This window comes from Zonotrichia leucophrys, chromosome 5 (genome assembly GCF_028769735.1).
Source record: "Zonotrichia leucophrys gambelii isolate GWCS_2022_RI chromosome 5, RI_Zleu_2.0, whole genome shotgun sequence".
Lineage (NCBI taxonomy): Eukaryota > Metazoa > Chordata > Aves > Passeriformes > Passerellidae > Zonotrichia > Zonotrichia leucophrys.
In genome coordinates, this window is record NC_088175.1 from 47,782,446 (window position 1) to 47,801,337 (window position 18,892).

The 18,892-nt window shown below is 45.9% G+C and overlaps 1 protein-coding gene across 4 annotated transcripts in view; it reads right to left on the reverse strand.

Annotated features, from left to right (window-relative positions):
- Positions 1 to 331: 331 nt before the first annotated feature.
- The window catches only part of PAK6 (p21 (RAC1) activated kinase 6), a 42,278-nt gene continuing 23,717 nt past the window's right edge, over positions 332 to 18,892 (reverse strand). For all 4 annotated transcript variants that reach the window (XM_064715213.1, XM_064715212.1, XM_064715215.1 and 1 more), the window contains 8 exons: positions 17,003 to 17,211; positions 12,515 to 13,117; positions 8,892 to 9,383; positions 8,516 to 8,649; positions 5,715 to 5,841; positions 5,410 to 5,535; positions 4,611 to 4,745; positions 332 to 2,356 (listed from right to left, as the gene is read on the reverse strand). In XM_064715213.1, the coding sequence (XP_064571283.1) occupies positions 2,189 to 2,356; positions 4,611 to 4,745; positions 5,410 to 5,535; positions 5,715 to 5,841; positions 8,516 to 8,649; positions 8,892 to 9,383; positions 12,515 to 13,117; positions 17,003 to 17,206 (1,989 nt within the window). In that variant the 5' untranslated portion in view covers positions 17,207 to 17,211 and the 3' untranslated portion in view covers positions 332 to 2,188. The remainder of the gene's footprint in view (positions 2,357 to 4,610; positions 4,746 to 5,409; positions 5,536 to 5,714; positions 5,842 to 8,515; positions 8,650 to 8,891; positions 9,384 to 12,514; positions 13,118 to 17,002; positions 17,212 to 18,892) is intronic.

Genomic DNA, 18,892 nt, shown 5'->3' on the forward strand with positions numbered 1-18,892 from the left:
GGAAGATGGATCCTTTCTGCATTCCTCAGAAATATGGTAATGAGATTTTAAAATTTTATAAGATACTTGAAGGCAATTTTTCCAGGACCTTCCCTCACTGTGTTTAGTTAGATTTGGACTAAAGTATAAAATGGTGTTAAATGCTAAACCTGTCATCCCTGTCTCCCAGAAGCCTTTGTTTCAGGGCTCAGGATCCAGGCTCCTGCCCCAGTCTCCTCTTGTTTTAGAAGCCATATAGCCACAGAACGGGGAAGTTAGAGCAGACTCCAAGGTTCACACTCGCATCTCTGAACTACAGACATATTTTTAAGCATCTCAACACTTTAACAGGTTTATGAATAAATCAAGAACTACTTTAATTTAAAACACAAGTGCAAAGGATTCACAACTAAAGACAGGCAGGACTGTTTGTTTCAAATTATAAATCTTTTCCAAGCCCTGCTTTTTTTGCATTAAAAAAAAAGTAATATATCTGGAATACAGAAACATTTTACATCAAAAATTTTCCAGTGCAGCTAAGGAGGAGCTTAATGAATTAATTTCAACCAACTCCATCGGCCCAAACTTAGACATCCAGTTTACAGAAACCCCCTACGACCTCTCTACCTGCCATGAGTGAGAGAGAGAGTGATTTTGTCCTTCAGCAGATGTCTGAACCACCTCTGGAGCTGTTGGCCCAGGGGTGTTCCTCTCCCCATGGGCTACAGAGCCAACCTACACATTCTGCAGACTGGGTGCCCACCCTCTGCTGGCTGGCAGCAGTGCAGATGAATTCCATCCCAAATTACTTCAAGTAATCAACCATGGCTTCAATTTTGAAGCAGGATCTGTAGCTGGAGCAAATAGCAGAGGACAGAGGTTATGAACATCTTCTGAAGAAAATGCAGTTCTGAGGTCAGTTTCTGAGACAGCAGGACTGTCCTGAGAATACCTAAAAGTCCAAAATCTTGGTATCTGGAGTTTCAAAACAAGATCCCAGCTCCACATCTACAAATATTTTCTTGAGACCTCACAACAACACACACCATCACTGTACAATGTTAATCCCGACCTAGAGTCCAATTACCTTGAGGATCTCACTGATCAGAGAGTGCAGCATACAAAATACCTAAAACTACATCAAAATAGCTGAAAGAGCTGTTTAGACAACCAGAAACCTTCCAGATTAAAGGGCTGACAGGGAAGGGCAGACCAATAGCCAGACAGCAGCACACAAACACAAAAATCAATCCTGGGATATGCAGGATAGCTCAAATATTTCCATTTGGTCTCCTACAGCATCCCCAAAATGCTACCCAATAACTGCACCAGGGCAGCACTTCTCAGCCTCTCCAGAGAGAAAGGACTGGGAAGGCAAGCCACAGGAGCATGCTGTTCACATTCCAACCAGCACACAAGGTGTTGCAAATGGTGAATTTTTAACCATAAGATCCTGGTGGTAAGAGCACCTGGTCTTCATAGAGTCCACTTTGAGGACTGTATCCAAGGGTTTCCCCCTCCAAAAGTTTAAAATCATGAAATGAATTCAAGATTGACCACTAAACCATACACATTCTGCAGCAAAAGAGAAGCATGTTGATGCAAGAGAGCCACTTAGAAACAAATATATACATATCACATCTGATCCCTAAGGAAGGGTGTGCAGGTTTCTAGGTCCATATTTAACCAAGGGAAATTAAAATAATCTGTGAAAAGGTCTCAGAGGAAAAAAAAAAGGTCTTTGTGCATTGACAGTTTAAAGAGGTCTGTGCCCCAAAGTGAGTCAGCTCATGGCTCCAGTGCACAATGAAGGAAACAAAGATCACATTTCTAAGTGGGGAATATCGTTCCAGCTCAGTAGTCAGCAGCCTGGGTGTGCAGAAACCCACAGACATTCAGAAACACAACTTCAGACTCCACTTTCGAATGCCATCCTTCGGCAGCAGTGACCTGCAAGCCATGGAATACCCGCTTTATCCTTGAGACAGACTTGGTCTCACTCAGATCCAGTCTGTATTGATTGTCTTCAGCAAAGGAGAAGCCACAGGAGGCTGAGGATGCATGGACAGGATTCACATTTGTCCTCCAAAACAATCACTGGCAAGTTCCAAGCACCATTCACAGGTTGAGACTGCCTGGGCTCTTTAATTTTTTCTATATATTTCTTTTATAAACATTCCTTTTCCCTAGAGTTTCCCCTCATATAAAGTCAGCAGGTGGAGGTGCGCTTCCTGTACTGTTGGATAAGGGGCACCAAGCACTCTGGAAGTCCTGTCTGGAGCAAAAAGGGGTGATCCAGAAGTTCTTGTGCTGTTGCTCTTTCCAATGGATCTCGTGTCAACATCCTCTCCAAGAAGTCTCTCAGAACTGGGGAGGTCTGTGAAAAAGCAACCAACCAAGTCAACCCTGCAAAGGGCCCAGGCACAGCTCGTGCAACACCAGGCTGCCAAGGTGGGTGTGGTTAAAAGGATCCTGCACATTCCCAGTCTGTATCCCTGTTTTTCCAGCAATGTGACATGGGTCACATGCTTTTTATGCTATGGACATAACTTTCTGTCACTGCTAGGCACAACACTTAGGCTGTTTTCTTTTCAATGGGATACAGTCAATTAACTAAGACTACCTGCCACATCCTTCCATTTGAATTACTTCTGCTTCCCATTTTGTTACTTAAACTTTCCTGGATCTCAGCTCAAAAACTCTGCAGGACTCCTGCTACCTGGGCAAAGCACTTGAGTGGGAAGGGGGCATCAACCCATTCTTTTACTGGTCACAGATTATGGAAAGGTAGTTAAATAGAGTTCTCTGTCACCCTGATTTCTTAATATTTTCTAAGCCTTCTAGTGTTGACATTTTTGTATCGAACTTTCTCACACACTTTCTGCAGATAGTTCATTGTTTTACATTCCTTTATAGAAGAGGAGAAAGTTGACAGACTGTTAGTTTGTCCAGTGTCATTGGAGAGGTGGCACCGTCACCCTCCAATCCACTGTCACGTTTGGAAAACTATAAATGTTAGAGTCAGAAAATAAACTTCCCTTTTACCTTCACCTTGAGAACAGCAGTGTGTGCTTGTGTTCTTTCGTATCCTATAGCGACAGCTCTCCCCTAGGTTCCGAGAGCCTGAAAAACCCTCGTGCTAGTGGTACAAGAAGATGAAGAAGCTGCAGCACCAGTACCAAAAAGCTGAATGACCTCACAGGTTTGTCCTTTGGAAGGGGTGTAAAAGCCTCGTAGTAGGTAGCCCCAAGCATCACTTCATGACCCTGCACATCTCTGACTGGCTTAATGCTCTGCATTATTAAAACGGAATTAAAAAATTATCTTGGCATATATTTATTTATTGTAATGCTGATAATTACACCCAGTTTAGACTGGGGGCATTTTCCCAGCTCTGTTTCCCTCAGTAGGTCCTGAAATACTGTTCACTCTGAGATATTGCTCATCTCAGGAGTGCTTTGGATGACTTCACTTAGGCTTGCTGGAGAAGACACCACACAGCTCAGGACAAGTGTCAGGATCCAGCCTGTATCCCTGTCTATAAATCTGCCCATGCTTGAGCAATGCAGCAGGGATTATCCTAGGTCACATCCCTTTAACCTGCTGCCCCCAGAACTGCAGTCACCGACCACAGTGAGCCATGAATGGGCACCAGAATGGAAGGCTGGATCCACAGCTGGAGCTGCACTCCAGCAGGACACTGGGGAGGATGCCCACCAGCCTGTAAATCGGCCTGCTGGAAGCCAGTCTGCTTCCCAGTACAAAGTGGAGCAGAGCAAGACCGTAACCAGCTCTGGTTGTCACAGCCTGTGGCATGGCCATGTCACCAAGCAAGGTGTGACCCAGACCAGGATGGTTTTACACTGCCCAAGGAGAGCAAGCACCAGGTCCAGAACGTGACCGTGAAATTTTTATTAGTGTTGCTAAGGCAAAAAGGAAAGAACAGCTGTTGATGTTGGAATGTGTGCTGTTAGTTCAGCAGTCTCCTCTCTTAAATAATTCAGTTTTAGCAGCTGCAGATGCTCTGATTAATTGGAAAGGCTGGGTAGCTCAGGATGCTGCAGAAGCTGTTTGATCTCTCAGAGGCTGGGCATGGAATGAAAGGAAGACTTCTTTAAGCAGGCACTGAAAGGTGAGTGCTATTTCCTATGTCACTGCTACTTTTTCCTAACAAACCATGGAGCCAAGTTCATCTTCTGAGCTGCTGCAGTGTCTCTATGAGTTTGCATCTGTCCTGAGCTCACCTGCTCTGACCATAATGCATCCTTTGTAGTCCTGAAGGCCATGAAGCTGAAAACTCTCATGAGCAGGGATCCTCCTGTTCCCTTCCCTGGAAGATAAGCTACTCAATCAACATCAGTAAGCTGGGAACTGCTGGGTGCACCTGAAGCAGCTCTGACCTGCACTCTCCATTTATGCCCAGGTGCCCTCACACTGCCAGGGCTATTTCCCAAAGCAGCCACCAGCTGTCAGCAGCAGCTTGCAGCCACTAAGACCCTGAGGCCAAGGCTGTTCCCCAAGAAACATGTCCTAGCAAGTCCATTTCCACAGCCAGCTGTACTGGGAACAGCTGATATGGATATTTGCCCATGATAACCATCAGGCTTACAAGTGCTTGGCAGCATGCTCACCCTGTGGAAGTTTTTCAGTTTGGGAGGAGGGCTGTCACGGAGTCTCTTCATTGCCTGGACTGGAGAATCACTGAAGTAGGGGGGTTCTCCATCTACCATCTCTATGACCATGATCCCCAGGGACCAGATATCCACCTGTGGGAGACAATGTCATAGCAATACACACACTCCAGAGGAGCGGGTCTTTGTTTAGCTGCTTTCACAAAGACCACAACACCCCACTCATGACAAATGGCACTGAGAGTCCAACACTGATGCCCTTAATGCTTTTGGGCTCCTTACAGAAGTTGAACAAAGTCAATTTTGCACCCAGGACTGAGCCGTGCTGGTGTTGCAACATGTAAAGGTGTGCAAGTAACTGCCTGTACCTGGCTGGTTGGTAAACAAAACTAGTCAGTCTGCTGCCACCTGCCCAGAACTCCAGAGCTCCCATGTCTGCTTTCCTGAGGTGAGCCTCTCAGAGCCCACATGTCCCCCCTCCATCACCTTTATGGAACTGATTTACTGATCCCTATAATGTCACAGGCTGCTCCTTGCTCGCATCGGTCCACAGCAGACACAAGTCCAGGCCAAGCTTTAGGTGTAAAAATACAAGAAGTTGATGCCTTGTTCCTAGAAGCAGAACAATCTGGTTTTCTACTGATTTAGGAAATATTGATGTTAACACCATCAAAGCAGTAGTCATAGTTGGGTTTATTTTCTAAATAGAATCTAGAGACTTCCTAGAAAAGCCAATAGCTATTTTGTGACACTTCAGACTGTTACTTGCTCTCCTGCTATTAGGGAGGTGGTCCCTTACCTCGGTGGTGTATGGTATCCTTGCAATGACTTCTGGAGCCATCCAATAAGGAGTACCCACCAGGGATTTTCTTTTAGGTACATCTTTACTGATCTGAGCACAGAAGCCAAAATCAGAGAGTTTGACCTGTACAAAGAGAAAAGCAACCAACCTTAAAAATAAGCCTTAAACAACACAGAGGGAAATGCTACAGACAAAAAGAGTAAAAGGACAAGGGGAAAACAAGGGATTGGGAGCAGAAAGGAAGTAAGAGACAGAAGCTGCAGCAGCACAAGACAGGAAACAATTTGTCTGAGGAAACACACCCTGCCATCCAACGTCAGAAGGATGGAGTCGCTCTTGATGTCTCGGTGAATGACCCCCTGAGAGTGGAGATAGGTCAGGGCCTGCAGCACCGACTCACACACTGTGGCAATCTGCTCCTCGTTCAGCCTGCAATTACAGACAGGGCACTTAAACTGTGCAGAGCACAGTGCTCCTCACAGGGGCACAGGGATTGAAACACAGACACTTTGGTTCCCTGTGACAATCACCATCTCACTATCACCATTCTTCCACGTCTGTTACTGAGGAAAACATTTTTTACTTGAGGCTTGACAACTTTAAAGTTTTCATAGGTATAATATCGAGAAATTGCACTTCGAGCTCTGTACCTAAATTCATCCTGCAAGATGCTGTTTCAAGCAGTTCTGACAGGCAGCAGTGCTGCTTGATGCCAAGGTGCTGCAGTAACTGGTGAGACAGCTTTTTTTAAGCAAACACAGTAAAGACATTATTCACAAGGCTTATTGTGCAACTGTATCCACAAAACATCCAAATGCATAATTCGACAGCGAATATAGGGATCCTTTAGGATCCTTTAGGTGTTTGCAGACACCTGGGGTACACTTACACCTAACTAAAGATAGCACAGGCTACAAGCAGGGAAGGCACTACTGATTTCTACCACTGTTAGCACATGGAAATGAGCCCCAAGAAGCCCCTCTTTAGAAGCTGTTGCTAGAACAGCAATACAGAAACCTTCACAATCAAGTGAAAATGGTAGAAATGAAAATTCTCTCCTGTACCTGGGGACAGTGACAGCTCTGCATGTTTACACTGAGCAATGCTAGAAGCAAATGATTTCAAAGAATAGCTGAAGTACCAATTTGAGTACTGTGGATTATCAGCCTATCTCTAGCAGTTGTTCTGAACAACATCTGGTTGAGGACAGAAATGAAACCTCCTCAAATTCGGATCTGCAAGTGAGCCTAAGGAGAAGAGAGCACTCAGAAGGCAGAACTGTGCAGTGAACAGTACCTTCTAAACCCATAACAATTCCTATACCATCAGCTGAGAAATCTACACTTGCACTGCCTGTCTGGCATCCCATACCTTACTCTTCCAAACCAGGACAGCTACAAGGTTGTACCTGCACTGTGCCACACTGATGGCAACTAAATCTGAGGGATATCGGGGGGCTACTTCTGTCTTTAAGATTTAATCTGAGAAGGGAAAGGGACAAAGGCTACCTGTGGCACTTCCCAGCACAGAAACCAATGCCTTTAGGAACAGTGCTTTTCCTTTCATAGTGCCTGAGCTGATCCACCTGAAAGCCCTGGGGTTCCCAAAGATCACAGGAGGTGCACTTTCACCCTGTCACGTATGCAATTTGGTTTCAGTCAAGTGACTGCATAGTGTAAAACAGATTACTGGAGGATTACCTCACTCCTGGAGATGTAAATCACTTATCCCCCTCAGCAAAAGTTTAATGACTGCAATGATGGCATTTTCCTTCCTGGGAAAAACTGATAAAGGTTTGCAGCTTACTTCTGATAAATGTTATGGTTATAACAGATCCTTCTTCCATCATGAGGTTAAAAACAAAACCAATCACTAACAGGCTTAAAGGAAGCTTCTTTAAACAAATCTGGGCTGAGGTCTCACTGGTGGATATAAATACACAGACCCTTCATAAACCTCTTCATCACTTTTTATCTGCAATTCAGTACTAGCCAAGAGCTACAGGAGTTTCATTGGCCCTGTAAGCTGTAACTGAGCACTCCTCAGAATTAAATGTTGGCTTGCAGACCCTGAGATGCCTCTGAACTCAATTCTGGAAGGGCCTGCCCCGGTAAGTGTCTCCAGGGCACTCCTTCCAAGTGGGGTTGTGGAAGCTATCGAGGACAATGTGGCTCTTGATGCCTCTCAAAATTATACTTCCAAAACTCAGAACACAACAGAGCAAGATACATGCCTTAAATCCACCAAGCAGAGTAAGATACATACCTTAAACCCACCACAGGACCTAGGCCAAGCACATATGTGAACTAAAGGTATACTATGGTCTTTTAAAAACTGAATACAATTAGTGCTATCAATACTGCCTAAGTGTAATCCAGTTAAGATCCAGAATCTTCCAAAAAGAAACTCTCATCCTACAAATCTTCTTGGTCAGTCTCTCCAGTGGCATTCCCTGTCCCAGTTTCCAGCCTTGCAGGACTGCTCTGAAGCAGGAGAAGGGTGCTCCAGAGTCGTGGGTAAGACACAATCACCACAACTGCATCATCAGAACACCTTCTGAGAGGGACCAGAGGCCGTCTGAGAACAACTTATTTGCCCTACAGAAATGCCTTGGGTACTATTGAATATGAAGCAATATAGATAAGGAAACAAATTTAGGAGAGTGTCCAGTAGTTGCTATCTTTAGGCAATGAAATTTGGGAAGGAGTCCAGATCTCAAGGCTTTGCTGCACTTCTCCAGAGAAGTTAGTGAGGTTGAATTTGTGGCTAAGGTTGCAGCACTGAAAACCATTTCTTTAATACTTATTCAATGAAGGTCCTGGCCGGGATTCAACATATACAGTAAACACTTATATAAGTACTGTGTTTTACAGGGAAGGTCATCAAGGAGATGACTAGTGGGTATCTAAAGGGATCAGTACTTTAAATTAGTCCCTTCTACATCAGAAGTATTATCACATACTCAAAATTGGTAACAGTTATAAACTGTAGTAGTTTCAGGGCACTGCAAACACAAGATCTCTAAGGGAACCAATTTGTCTCAGAAATCCCCACTCTGCTGTCCTTGCTCTCCCATGTTGATGTCTGGGATTTTGCTTTATACCTGATCTGAGACACGATGTCTGTGAGGGCTCCTCCCTGCAGGAACTCCATCAGCACCCAGAGCTCTTCTCCCACGAGGTAGCTCTTGTACATCTCCACGACGTTGACATGTTGATAGTCCCTCATTATCACCACCTGTAAAACCACAGTGGACAAGTGACCACCACAAAATCACTCACCACACCTCATTCTATCCAACCAAGCGAGCACACACAGCCCTGCAACCGCAGCACAGAGCCTCCATCCCCCCAGCAATAGCTGGTCTTGGTATGAGCATAACACCAGTAAAAGGAAGATGATCCTGCTCTTCCCTTGCTCTTGCCACACTGATGGCTCCAGTGAGGACAGCAGAGTCCCGCTGTCTCCAGCACTCTCACCTCATTGAAGAGGAGCTCCCGGCGCTGCTGCTTCCTCAGGTCCATCATTTTCACGGCCACCTGGCGCCCCGAGTGCTTCTCCCGAGCGATGCACACGATTCCTGTGGAGCCCTCCCCAATCTTGATGTAGTTTTCCAGCAGTGCCCTGGGATCTCCTTGGTCCACAACCATCCTGAGGGCAGCTTTGAACTGCTCGTGAGTCACAACCACAGGGTCCTCACTGGCTGGCTGCCCCTTCCCAGCAGAGTCCTGGGGCAGGTGGAGGTTGCTGGAGCTGGTCTGGGTCTGCCTGTTCCTGGGGGACCCTGCTGGGGAGGGTCGGCCTGGTGGCACTGCCACAGCCTTCTCTGCTGTTGGGGACTTCTGGGGGGTCCCAGCTTCGGAGATCATCCTGGGGAACTCGGAGGCAGGTTGGTCTGGGGGGAGAGACTGGGCTTTGGCTGCAGGGCTGTGCGGGGAACCCCACTGCTGGGGCTTGAAGAAAGCATTAGGCTTCAAGAAGAACAAAGAGGAAAAACAAAGTGATGGTTGGATTAACAAGCAGAGAGGTGAGGAATCAGCTCTGTGTCATCCCACTCTGCCCTAGCACACCTGGGAGCAGACTGGAGTCAAGAGCTTCAGGTTCTTGTCTCCAGGTCTGTCCAACACATGGCTTGGATGAAGATCTCCTTAGATGCAAGATCTTCAAGAATCCCTTGGGGAATGGGTGCTATGCTTTAGCGGCCTCCAAACTGACGCAGTTTAAAGGGAACATGCTTTAAGAAAACCACCAAGACACAAAACCCACAGAAAAAAACCCCAGCTGCTAAAAAGCATTCCAACCTTGCCACCAAAAATCAGGGGCAACCTGTGCTGCAGAGAATTTGAAAATCCTTTATCCCTCCATGCCTCTGATCTTCCTTTGTATAAAAGGAAAGGGGATTCATGCCAAGGCTGTAAATCACTTTGAAGTCTTGGCCTAATTCCCTTTGGGTAATTACACTCTGCCTACTGAAAACACTCTCTGCACTTTCCACTGGTACCTGCAGAGCATTCCTGTCGATCAAGCATGGAATTAGCTCTCCACTTTGGGAAAAGCACCAGGCACCAGGACAGCTGGAGGCAGTCAACACAAGACTCCTGCTACACAGAGCCACCTGCCCCCTTGCTGGCTTAAAACTGACCTGCAGTGAATTTGGATTAGCAATGCTCGAGGTTTTTGGAGACCTCCCACTCAAATGACAAGCAGGCCCAACCCTACTTAGTGTAGGAGATATAGTAAGATCACAGCCTGTGGGAATGTGGCTTCAGGATATGCATTCCCATGCCAGGAAGGATAAACACTGTCGTGCTAATACTCACCCTGGAAATGTTGATTAATTAAAATCAACAACATTTAGCAGGTGAGGTACAAAATACATTATATACGTACATATGTATATGTAAAATATACATAGTATATGTATATAAATACATGCAAAATAATAGTAGATCTGTCAAAGAAGCAACTTCAGAAAGAGCAAACCCATCATTTATATTATAGGGCAAAACAGAAACTTCAAAGCAAAAAGCTTTTTCTTTCTCACAATTCAGAGAGATTATTAATAAAGTTAATAATATGGGCATGGGAACTGAAAACTGCCAATCGAGAATTTTTTACAAGAGCACTCATTTTCCCTGTCTCAGACAGGGAATAATTGTGTAGGATTTAATTCTATGCACTTTGGGTTTTAATCAAGGATTTTTGTCAAGAGCAGAATCTGCATAAGCCTCACACACAGAGAGGCCCTGGAAAACACGACTGAGCAGCATCAGGGCACAGCACAAACACAACTGCCTGTCAGGAGCTCCTTCCTCCCCTACACCAGCTCCACCCCTGCAGTCCTGTGCTGACATGCTCACAGCAACACAGAATTTACTTCCCAAATCTTGTTTTGTCTCAGGAGAGAGAAAAAACCCCACGTTTTACATAACCCAGAGCATGCAGAAGGGCACACGACATGCATGCAAGCTCACACATGTTTGCTTAACCACATATAAGTCTTATTTCCTGCTCCTGTAATCTGACAGTCCCCATGTACCTGTTCTCTGTCTTGGGACATTTTGAGGTGTCACTGGCTCTACCACTCCTTCCCTTCATAAGGAAGGTGCATTCAAACTTACCATGGTGCTTTTCAAGGCACCACCTTTTCATTCCAGCCAGTTACCCAGCCAAGTGGTGGATGCTCCATCTCTGGAAGTGTTCAAGACCAGGCTGGAGCAGCCTGGTCTAGTGGAAGGTGTCCCTGCCCATGGTAGGGGGTGGAACCCAATGGACACTGAGGTCTCTGCCAACCCAAACCAGTCTGGGATTCCATGATTCAGTTATATTATTGTTCCATTAATCTGCAATTACACATTTCTTACACATCATCAGCTCCATCAGAGCAGGAGACCCAGGTTTTCATCATCAGAAGCTGGTAAGAACATCTTAGATAAACAACTATGGCACAGATCCCTCACTGGATCTGTGGGAGATAGATTAGTCCTAAAGGTCTGCCCTGTTCCTCTCCTCTGACAAACAGCTGGAGCTCACACAATCCCAAGCACATTCACTGGGCTGGCAACTTCTGGTCCTGCTCCTGGAAGTGCTGAGCATGGCAAAGACACTCTGGGGAAGAAAGAAGTGGCCAGTTCTAGGTACTCAGGGGACAGGCCTCGAAGCAATTTAAATCAGCCCAGAGTCACTGAGACAGCAATAAGTGCACTTTGTGTTACACAAGGACTGCATTCTTTCAAAATCCTCTCCCTTGGAAAGAAAAGCCACTGTGCCCAAAGCCTTGAGCCTGGATCCTTACACAAACTGCAAGAAACTGGACTGGAGACATCTCCTCCCTGCAACACCCTTCAGTACAGTCAGGCTGGTTTGGACAGTGGTTCCTGTCATCATCCTCCCAGTTCAGAGCTGTTGGGAATCAGCCAGGCCCAGCATCACCTTTGAAGCCATGCACAGAAGACAGATGCTGGGTCAGCCCGAAATGGAAAAGAAGCAATGGTTGCATTTCCTATCCAGTACCAGGAACCAGAGATTTTCAGTTTAACAAGAAATGAGTCATCCATTCAGGACAGCTTTCCTGGGGGAGCTGTAGCTATGAGCCTTTACAAAATCCAACAGTCTGACTTCCTGTGTGACAGCACCGTGGGTGCTGCTGCAAACCCTGCTGCTGTAGTGGCCTGGCAGATAGAGCTATAACCAACACACTCCCCCAAGTTAGTTCTGGTTTACACAGGCAGAAAAATACTCTGCTAATGCAAATCGTGGCAATTTCCCAAATGGCAAAGGCTTTTTGGGGCCAGCAGAATGGCATTGCAGCTATGCCTTTACCTCACAGAAGGCAGTGACTAAGACCCCTCGTCCTTCCCAGCCCACGCTCCTGCAGCTCCGCCAAACCTTCTGCTGGAGATCTGGCTGCCATCCTGAGCTGTGCCTTGCAGCATCTCGCGGAGCTCAGGCGGACCACACATTTCCTCTGCTCAGGACTATTTAATTCCAACATTAATCATAACAAGAACAGATGGTTACCCGATGTTTGCAATTAAATTGGCTGCATATGTAACCTCTGGAACTGTAAAGTCAACACTGCAGTCCAGTGAATAACTCCTACCTTGATCTGCAGGGGAGGGCCCGGCTTGTTTGAGGTGCTGGACGAGGGGAACACGCTGCGCAGGAGCCTCCTCTTGAGGCTGTTCTCCCGCGATTTGGAGTTGGGGCTGCCCTCCCCCGAGGGCCTGGCGCTGGGCTGGCGCTGAAGCCAGCCCTCCTCCGGGCTCCTCATGGCCGTGTCGCTGTCCCCTGGCACAGCGGGCACGTGCTGCAGCCCAGAGATGCGCTGCACACAGCTGCCATCGGCGCCCTGGAACTCCGAGGGCCCCAGGGACTGGGCTTTTGTCACCATGCCGTTGGGATGAGACTGCCCTTCCAGGCGGGGCTTGTAATCCGGCCACATGGTCTGCCTCCGGGCCACCTTGGACCCACCATTGCAGTTGAGGTAGTTCCCATACTTGTCTGCCCAGTCTCCTTCAGGACTCTGAAGGTACATGTCTGGGGGTCTCTCATCTCCCAGGAGCCCGAGGGACTGGGCTCTCCTCCTGCTGGTGGGGCTTCTGCCTCTCAGAGTGTTCGAGCTGATGGCAGAAAGCTTCTGGATGTCATTGAGCAACCCAGAGATGTAGCCTTCCACTTCCACAGTGCTGCCCCGCACCACGGTCTGGGAAACACAGGCAAGGTGAGAAACAAGTCAGTGTTGTAAGAATCAAGGCTCAATTTGTCTTACCAAAGGTTAGATTTTGTACATATAGCCAAAGACAACTCAAGGAATTCAGGAAAAATTACCAATTTTTGTCTTTTGTTTCAATGTCCTTTACTGAGGGAAAATAAAAGTCCTTGGGTTACATCCCGCTGTCAGAGCAGCAGTGCTGTCAGCCAGAACAGTCAATTCTGCTGTTGTGCTCACATTCTAAAAGACTAAGTTAGAGCAAAACTGGGATATTTCAACACTCCTGGCTTTCTTGTGCTGAAACTGTGTGACACTACATACATCACTAATGCTCTCACCGAGCTCCTGAAATATTAGTTCTCAGAAGCTCCAGCATGCTGCAAGCTCCATTTGCAAAACTCACCTTTGCTGTGCCAACACAAGGTTCATCTCTCCCCTGAAGCACTCTCAATAGCGTTGTAATCAGCGTCCCTCAGTCTGCTTCTCTACAATTTCAGCTAATACATCCCAATCCTGACCACTGCAGACTGTGCTGTTCCAACTCTGCCTCCCTGCTCTACTCTGCCAAGCTATTATAATTAAAAATGATGAACAAAGGGTCACAGCAGCTCACAACTGCCCTGTAAGCAAACACTGAAGAACAAGGCTTCCATCCAAACAGGCACCAGCTCTGTACAGTAGGACAACCTGAAGCTGTTGGTATATTAGGTAGTGTTCTACCTTGTTTTTTTCTGGAACTGAAAAGCTTCTTTAGCTCTTCTAGTGCTGGGAACCAAAAGGTTTCATTTCTCCACAGAAATTTGCAGCACAGGATCACTCCTACACTTTCCTGAACCTCTGCTTGAGGAAAGTCCTTCCCTGGAGTGACAGCAATCTTCTGTTTGCTAACTGAGCTCCAGGGATCTTCTAAACATGCTGAATTAATTACACTGAGACTAATACTTAGCTGGTGCAACACAGTAGCTCCAGTAATTTCAACAGAACACCACCACAGTGCACAAACGAGCACCTGGTTCGCTCAGTGTCTGAGAACGAAAGGCAGAACAGAAGATTTTTGTTCAACAGGGTGAAGAAAGGACAACTCAACTCACTCCATGGCGCACACAGCAGCTGCAGCTGGAAATTCTGGTCTTCACTCCTACTCTCTCACCACACACACACCCCTTCCTCCACAGCCCAGCTGCTGTCACGGAACAATCTGCTGGGGACACGAACTTTTTGTCCAAAATTGACAAAAGTGATTCCAGAAAGACATGGGTATTCTCAAAATAAGAAGGCTCCAACAACATGCTATGGCCTCTCCAGAAAATCCCCTGCAGTGCTCTTCTCCCCTTCTAGCTAAAACTCCCTAGAATTAGACTCAGGTCACTCCCATGAAGTCAGACCTAGCCCCAGCAGACAGGGAAGATGGGAGTTAATCTTGCTTTGCTGCTATGTTTAAGCATTGCATCAGATTAATGAGGAAACATCCAAATTTGAGCCAAATGTATATGGAGTGCTGTTACATAGCTCATGCCCTACTGACCAAAACTGAGAAATTCTAATAAGAAAAGCACCTTTTTATAAGCTACACACAAACCCAGGAACTACTATGATAATTTAATCCAGGACTATGTACAAGGGCTTGGCCAACTAGCACTTGAAAAAAAAAAAATCAAATTGATTGGTATCATCGAACCAGAGTTAATTCAAATGGAGTTTACCAGAAACAGTCAGCTTTGTTATGCAGTCCATGAGAGTGCTTGCATTTGGAATTACTGAGAAAAACAGTGTTAGTTTAAAATGATTCTTTAGTTTTTTAAAGCCTGTTGGGTATTCTGTCCTTGTTCTCTAAAGGATTTGCACCTCCTTTCAGCTTTTACCATCCTCGGGTTTAGTAAGTCAGACATGAAAGTCCTGACCAGAATAAGGCTCAGGGCAAACTCCAGGAAATCTCTTCACACACATTTCTGTTTCAACAGGGATGCCTCACTATTTTTTGAGCATCCATGGCCTAATACTTGAGGAAGTTTGGCTTGCTCTGGAAACGCCATCGGTGCAGTGCCCAGAGGCTTCCTGAAGTCAAGATACAGGGGAGTGCTATCACTTCTCCCTGACCCAAAGCCCCCTACCCTGTGATTAATGAAAATTGGGTTGCTTGACGTGATTCTTTTCTTGATAAATCCATACTGGCTGCCAGCTATTACCCTGCTATCTCCTTGGAAGCGGTTGCAAATAGATTACTTGCTTATTTGTTCCAGTCTCTTTCTGGGGATAGAAATTATTCTGACTGATCTGCAATTCCTTGAATTTCATTAGGCCCAGCTGACTTGAAAATATGCAACTTCTTCGCTAAGTCTCATTTCTGTTCCTGTTCTTTTCTTATTCTGGTCTGCATTCTCATCCCTTCATCCTCATGCTAATTGTCAGCCCACTGATCACACTTAATGAAGACCAGAGAAAAATCATTAAACACTTAGGAATTCTCGGTATCATCTGTTAACTTTCTTCCAAAACCCGCAGTGAACAAATTCTTTCCTTCATCCTTCTTCTCCTCCTCATTGCCCTCATGATGTGTCCTCAGTGCCCTTTATGTTCTTTGAGAATAACATCTCTTTTTTGTGCATTGCCCTTCCAGTTTTGCTCCTACATGAATTTCTTTTCTCTTTGCCCTTTATAACTTGACCTAGTTTCCACCCTTCTGAGCAATCCTCCTGCAGTTTAAGCTCATTACAGAGCTCCTGATCTAACCAAGTTGGTCTCTTATTACACATTTTATCTCTCCTCTGGATTGTGCTCCTATCCCTCTACTATATTTTGAACCTCAAAGCACATTCAGGACACCAGGCAATACCTCCTGTCTTTTTTTTCCCCACCTATTCTTCTTAAGCAAGTTTTTCCTTTATAAACCAGCATTCTGCTCCAAGATCCTGATGAGCCATTTCATTTGTAGGTTTGATTATGTACCAAAGCTTACATTATACCAAATATAGTCCTCTTTATTCCCCATGCTTTAAGCACCTGTACACAAAAAGCTAAATATATTCATCAGATAGTCAACTCTTTTTTTATATCCCTCCTAAAACCCAAGTAGCAACATCTCTGTTTTACAGCACACCTCCCAGTTTTCAGGCTCCTGCAGGGTTTTTTGCCTTTTTTTTTTAACTGGGAACAAAAACTTCTGCCAAGCAAGCAAGATTTTAAGCACAATATTTCTGTCACCATCTTTCATTTCCTTTCCTGAGAGGTCACCATGAAGTTGCCTTTTCCCACAGCATGTTCCTGCTGTCACTTACACAGTCTCCAGATGCCAGCACCAGCAGCCATCTAAACCCACCCATCTACAGGAATCACTTCTTTTTCCTTACTGAAGGACACTGTTCCATTACTATGTCCCACTTTCCATTAAAATGCTGGTTTATTAACCCTTTTAGCCCAGACCCTAGTTTAGTCCTTGTGTTCCTTACCTGTCTGTGAACAGCAAGGCAGTGCTACATTGCTCTCTCTCCCACTTAGGCTTCCCTGGCAACTTCATTACCAGCCAAATTTGCTCACCCACAAGAATGACAAGCCTTCTAAAACAGGTCTCTCCACAAATTCTTCTCTTGGCTTCCCTGTACAACTGCTGAACGCACCCTGGCTCCTGTCAGCTACCACAGGAGCTTTCACAGGTCCCCATCACCGTAACAGGCAGCCTGGTTATTTCAACAGCAACAGGTCAGGATCCTACTGTCCTTACTCCTGATGAAGTTACTATCACCTTGGGGTATCAAAGCCTGCTATGCACTGAATTCCATACAGATACCACCCTTAGTCCCATTCATGGGCACCAGAAGCAGAGCCTCAACTCGGAGGCAACTCCCTGAGGAACAGGGAAGAACTTTCTGCCTCCCTCACCTTCATAGGCTGGAGCTGCATCCTTGTGATTCTTGAAGGGTCTACCACTGGCTTGGGGCGCCTCAGCGTGTCCAGAATATTCTGCCATTGAGGAGGCAGGCCCACAAATTTGCCCTCCTTTGGGTCAAATGAGGTGTGGACACGGTGCTCAAAGTTCTGTGGGGCCGAGATCTCCGGGCGTTTCTTCTTCTTCTTCCGGAACATGGTGCCTGAGGGGGAGAGGGCAACACGGTCAGTGCCTGTCTAGGGCAGAAGTGCCCAAGCAGTAAAATCAGGTATCAATTCTATGAGTTAATTATGTTGTATTGAGAACATTTTCCAGTGAAAAGCACTTTATCAGGAGTTGATCACCTGCTTTTATAGATGAGGACACAGGGACCAAGAGAGCAATGATTTTGCCCAAGGCCACCTTGCAGGTTCATGGCTCAGATGGGATTTCTAGTGACTTCCCTTATTTCTACAAATTAATATTGCCTGATAAAACTATTTAAAAAGTAATTAAGAGATACATATTTATATTTTACCTGCTTATACCTACATTAAATGGCTTTGGAATCCACCCAGTTAAACAGCATTGATTCCACCACAAGCTTGAAATTTAAGGTGGCAATGAACAGGGCTCAGGTTGTCTTCCCACTGCTTACTCCAAGTAAGTAATATCTACTTGGTTCCCATTTAATGACAGCAGAACTGTTGCCAAAGGAAGAGCTGCCAGAGACTGACTCTGGATCTCAGTTTTTCTTGCTTAGACAGAGGGCTCAGGAGGGAGGGAGGAGGTGGTAGGTGGAAATCAAACTCTGTCAGCAGGTAGCTGAAGAAGCTAAAATTAAAAACTAAGATTCTTTTCCCTTGGGGGCTTGAGAGAGACAGCTTGTGTGAACAGCCAGTGCAAGTGCAACAAGCCAAAAGCACCTAACACTGAAATATACCCAAACACAGGAGACTTCAAAATCTGAATTAAGAATTTATAAACAAATTTATAACCAAAAAATATACTTAGAAAGCTCAGAGACTGGACCTTTCTGAAATTGGGCAGATATGAAGGAAAAGGAAGAACCAGAGTTGTGCATGCAGACAAGAGGTGGGAAAGCTGGAGGACTGCAGTGGATTGACACAACCTCTTCACAGAAACCAGATAGGGAAGATACAGTGAGGTAAGAAGATTTTCTATGGAGAGCCAGGTTTTTCACAGTGGGGAGTAGTGGGAGTGAGAGACAGGCATAAATCAAAACAGGAGTGGTCCCAACAGCATGGACGGAAAAGCTTTCCTGTGACCAGGAGAGTCCAACATTGGAGCAGCCTGCCCAGACAGGCTGGGCAGGCTCCATCCTCAGGGGTTTGCTCTCAAAGCCAAAGCCCTGAGTAATCCAGCCTGACCCTCCAAGCTGACCCTGCCTTGAGCAGGGGGGTTGGGCTGCACCTTTCACGGCCCCTTTTCCCTGACTCTATTTACTGCTTTAGGAATAAGCTGCACAGGTTCTTTAAAGCAATTAACATCTGCCAGCAAACAATAATAACAATATTTATATGCTCTTCCTTTTCCAAAGACAACATTCCTATTGGCATTTGCCTCCCACTAACACTGTTACAGCCACGAATGCCATCTCTTCCCCAACATCAGGCTTAGGATTTTTACCACTTAATCTTCAACTTTGTAGCAGTCACTCTTCCCCTGTACAGGACCTCAGTTTCCAACTATTTGTGCTGAGTAAATATTTACAAGGGTCAGAGAGGCAGACCGCATAGAGAGATAACCCACTGCGGTGTAGACATGAACACACTTCTGGAGGACACCAGTCTCCAAAATCAGCACATCCCAGTGAAATCTATGTCAAACATTTCCCAGATTGTCCCACTCTAAACTTGTTTAGGGAGCAAAGTGCAGCCACC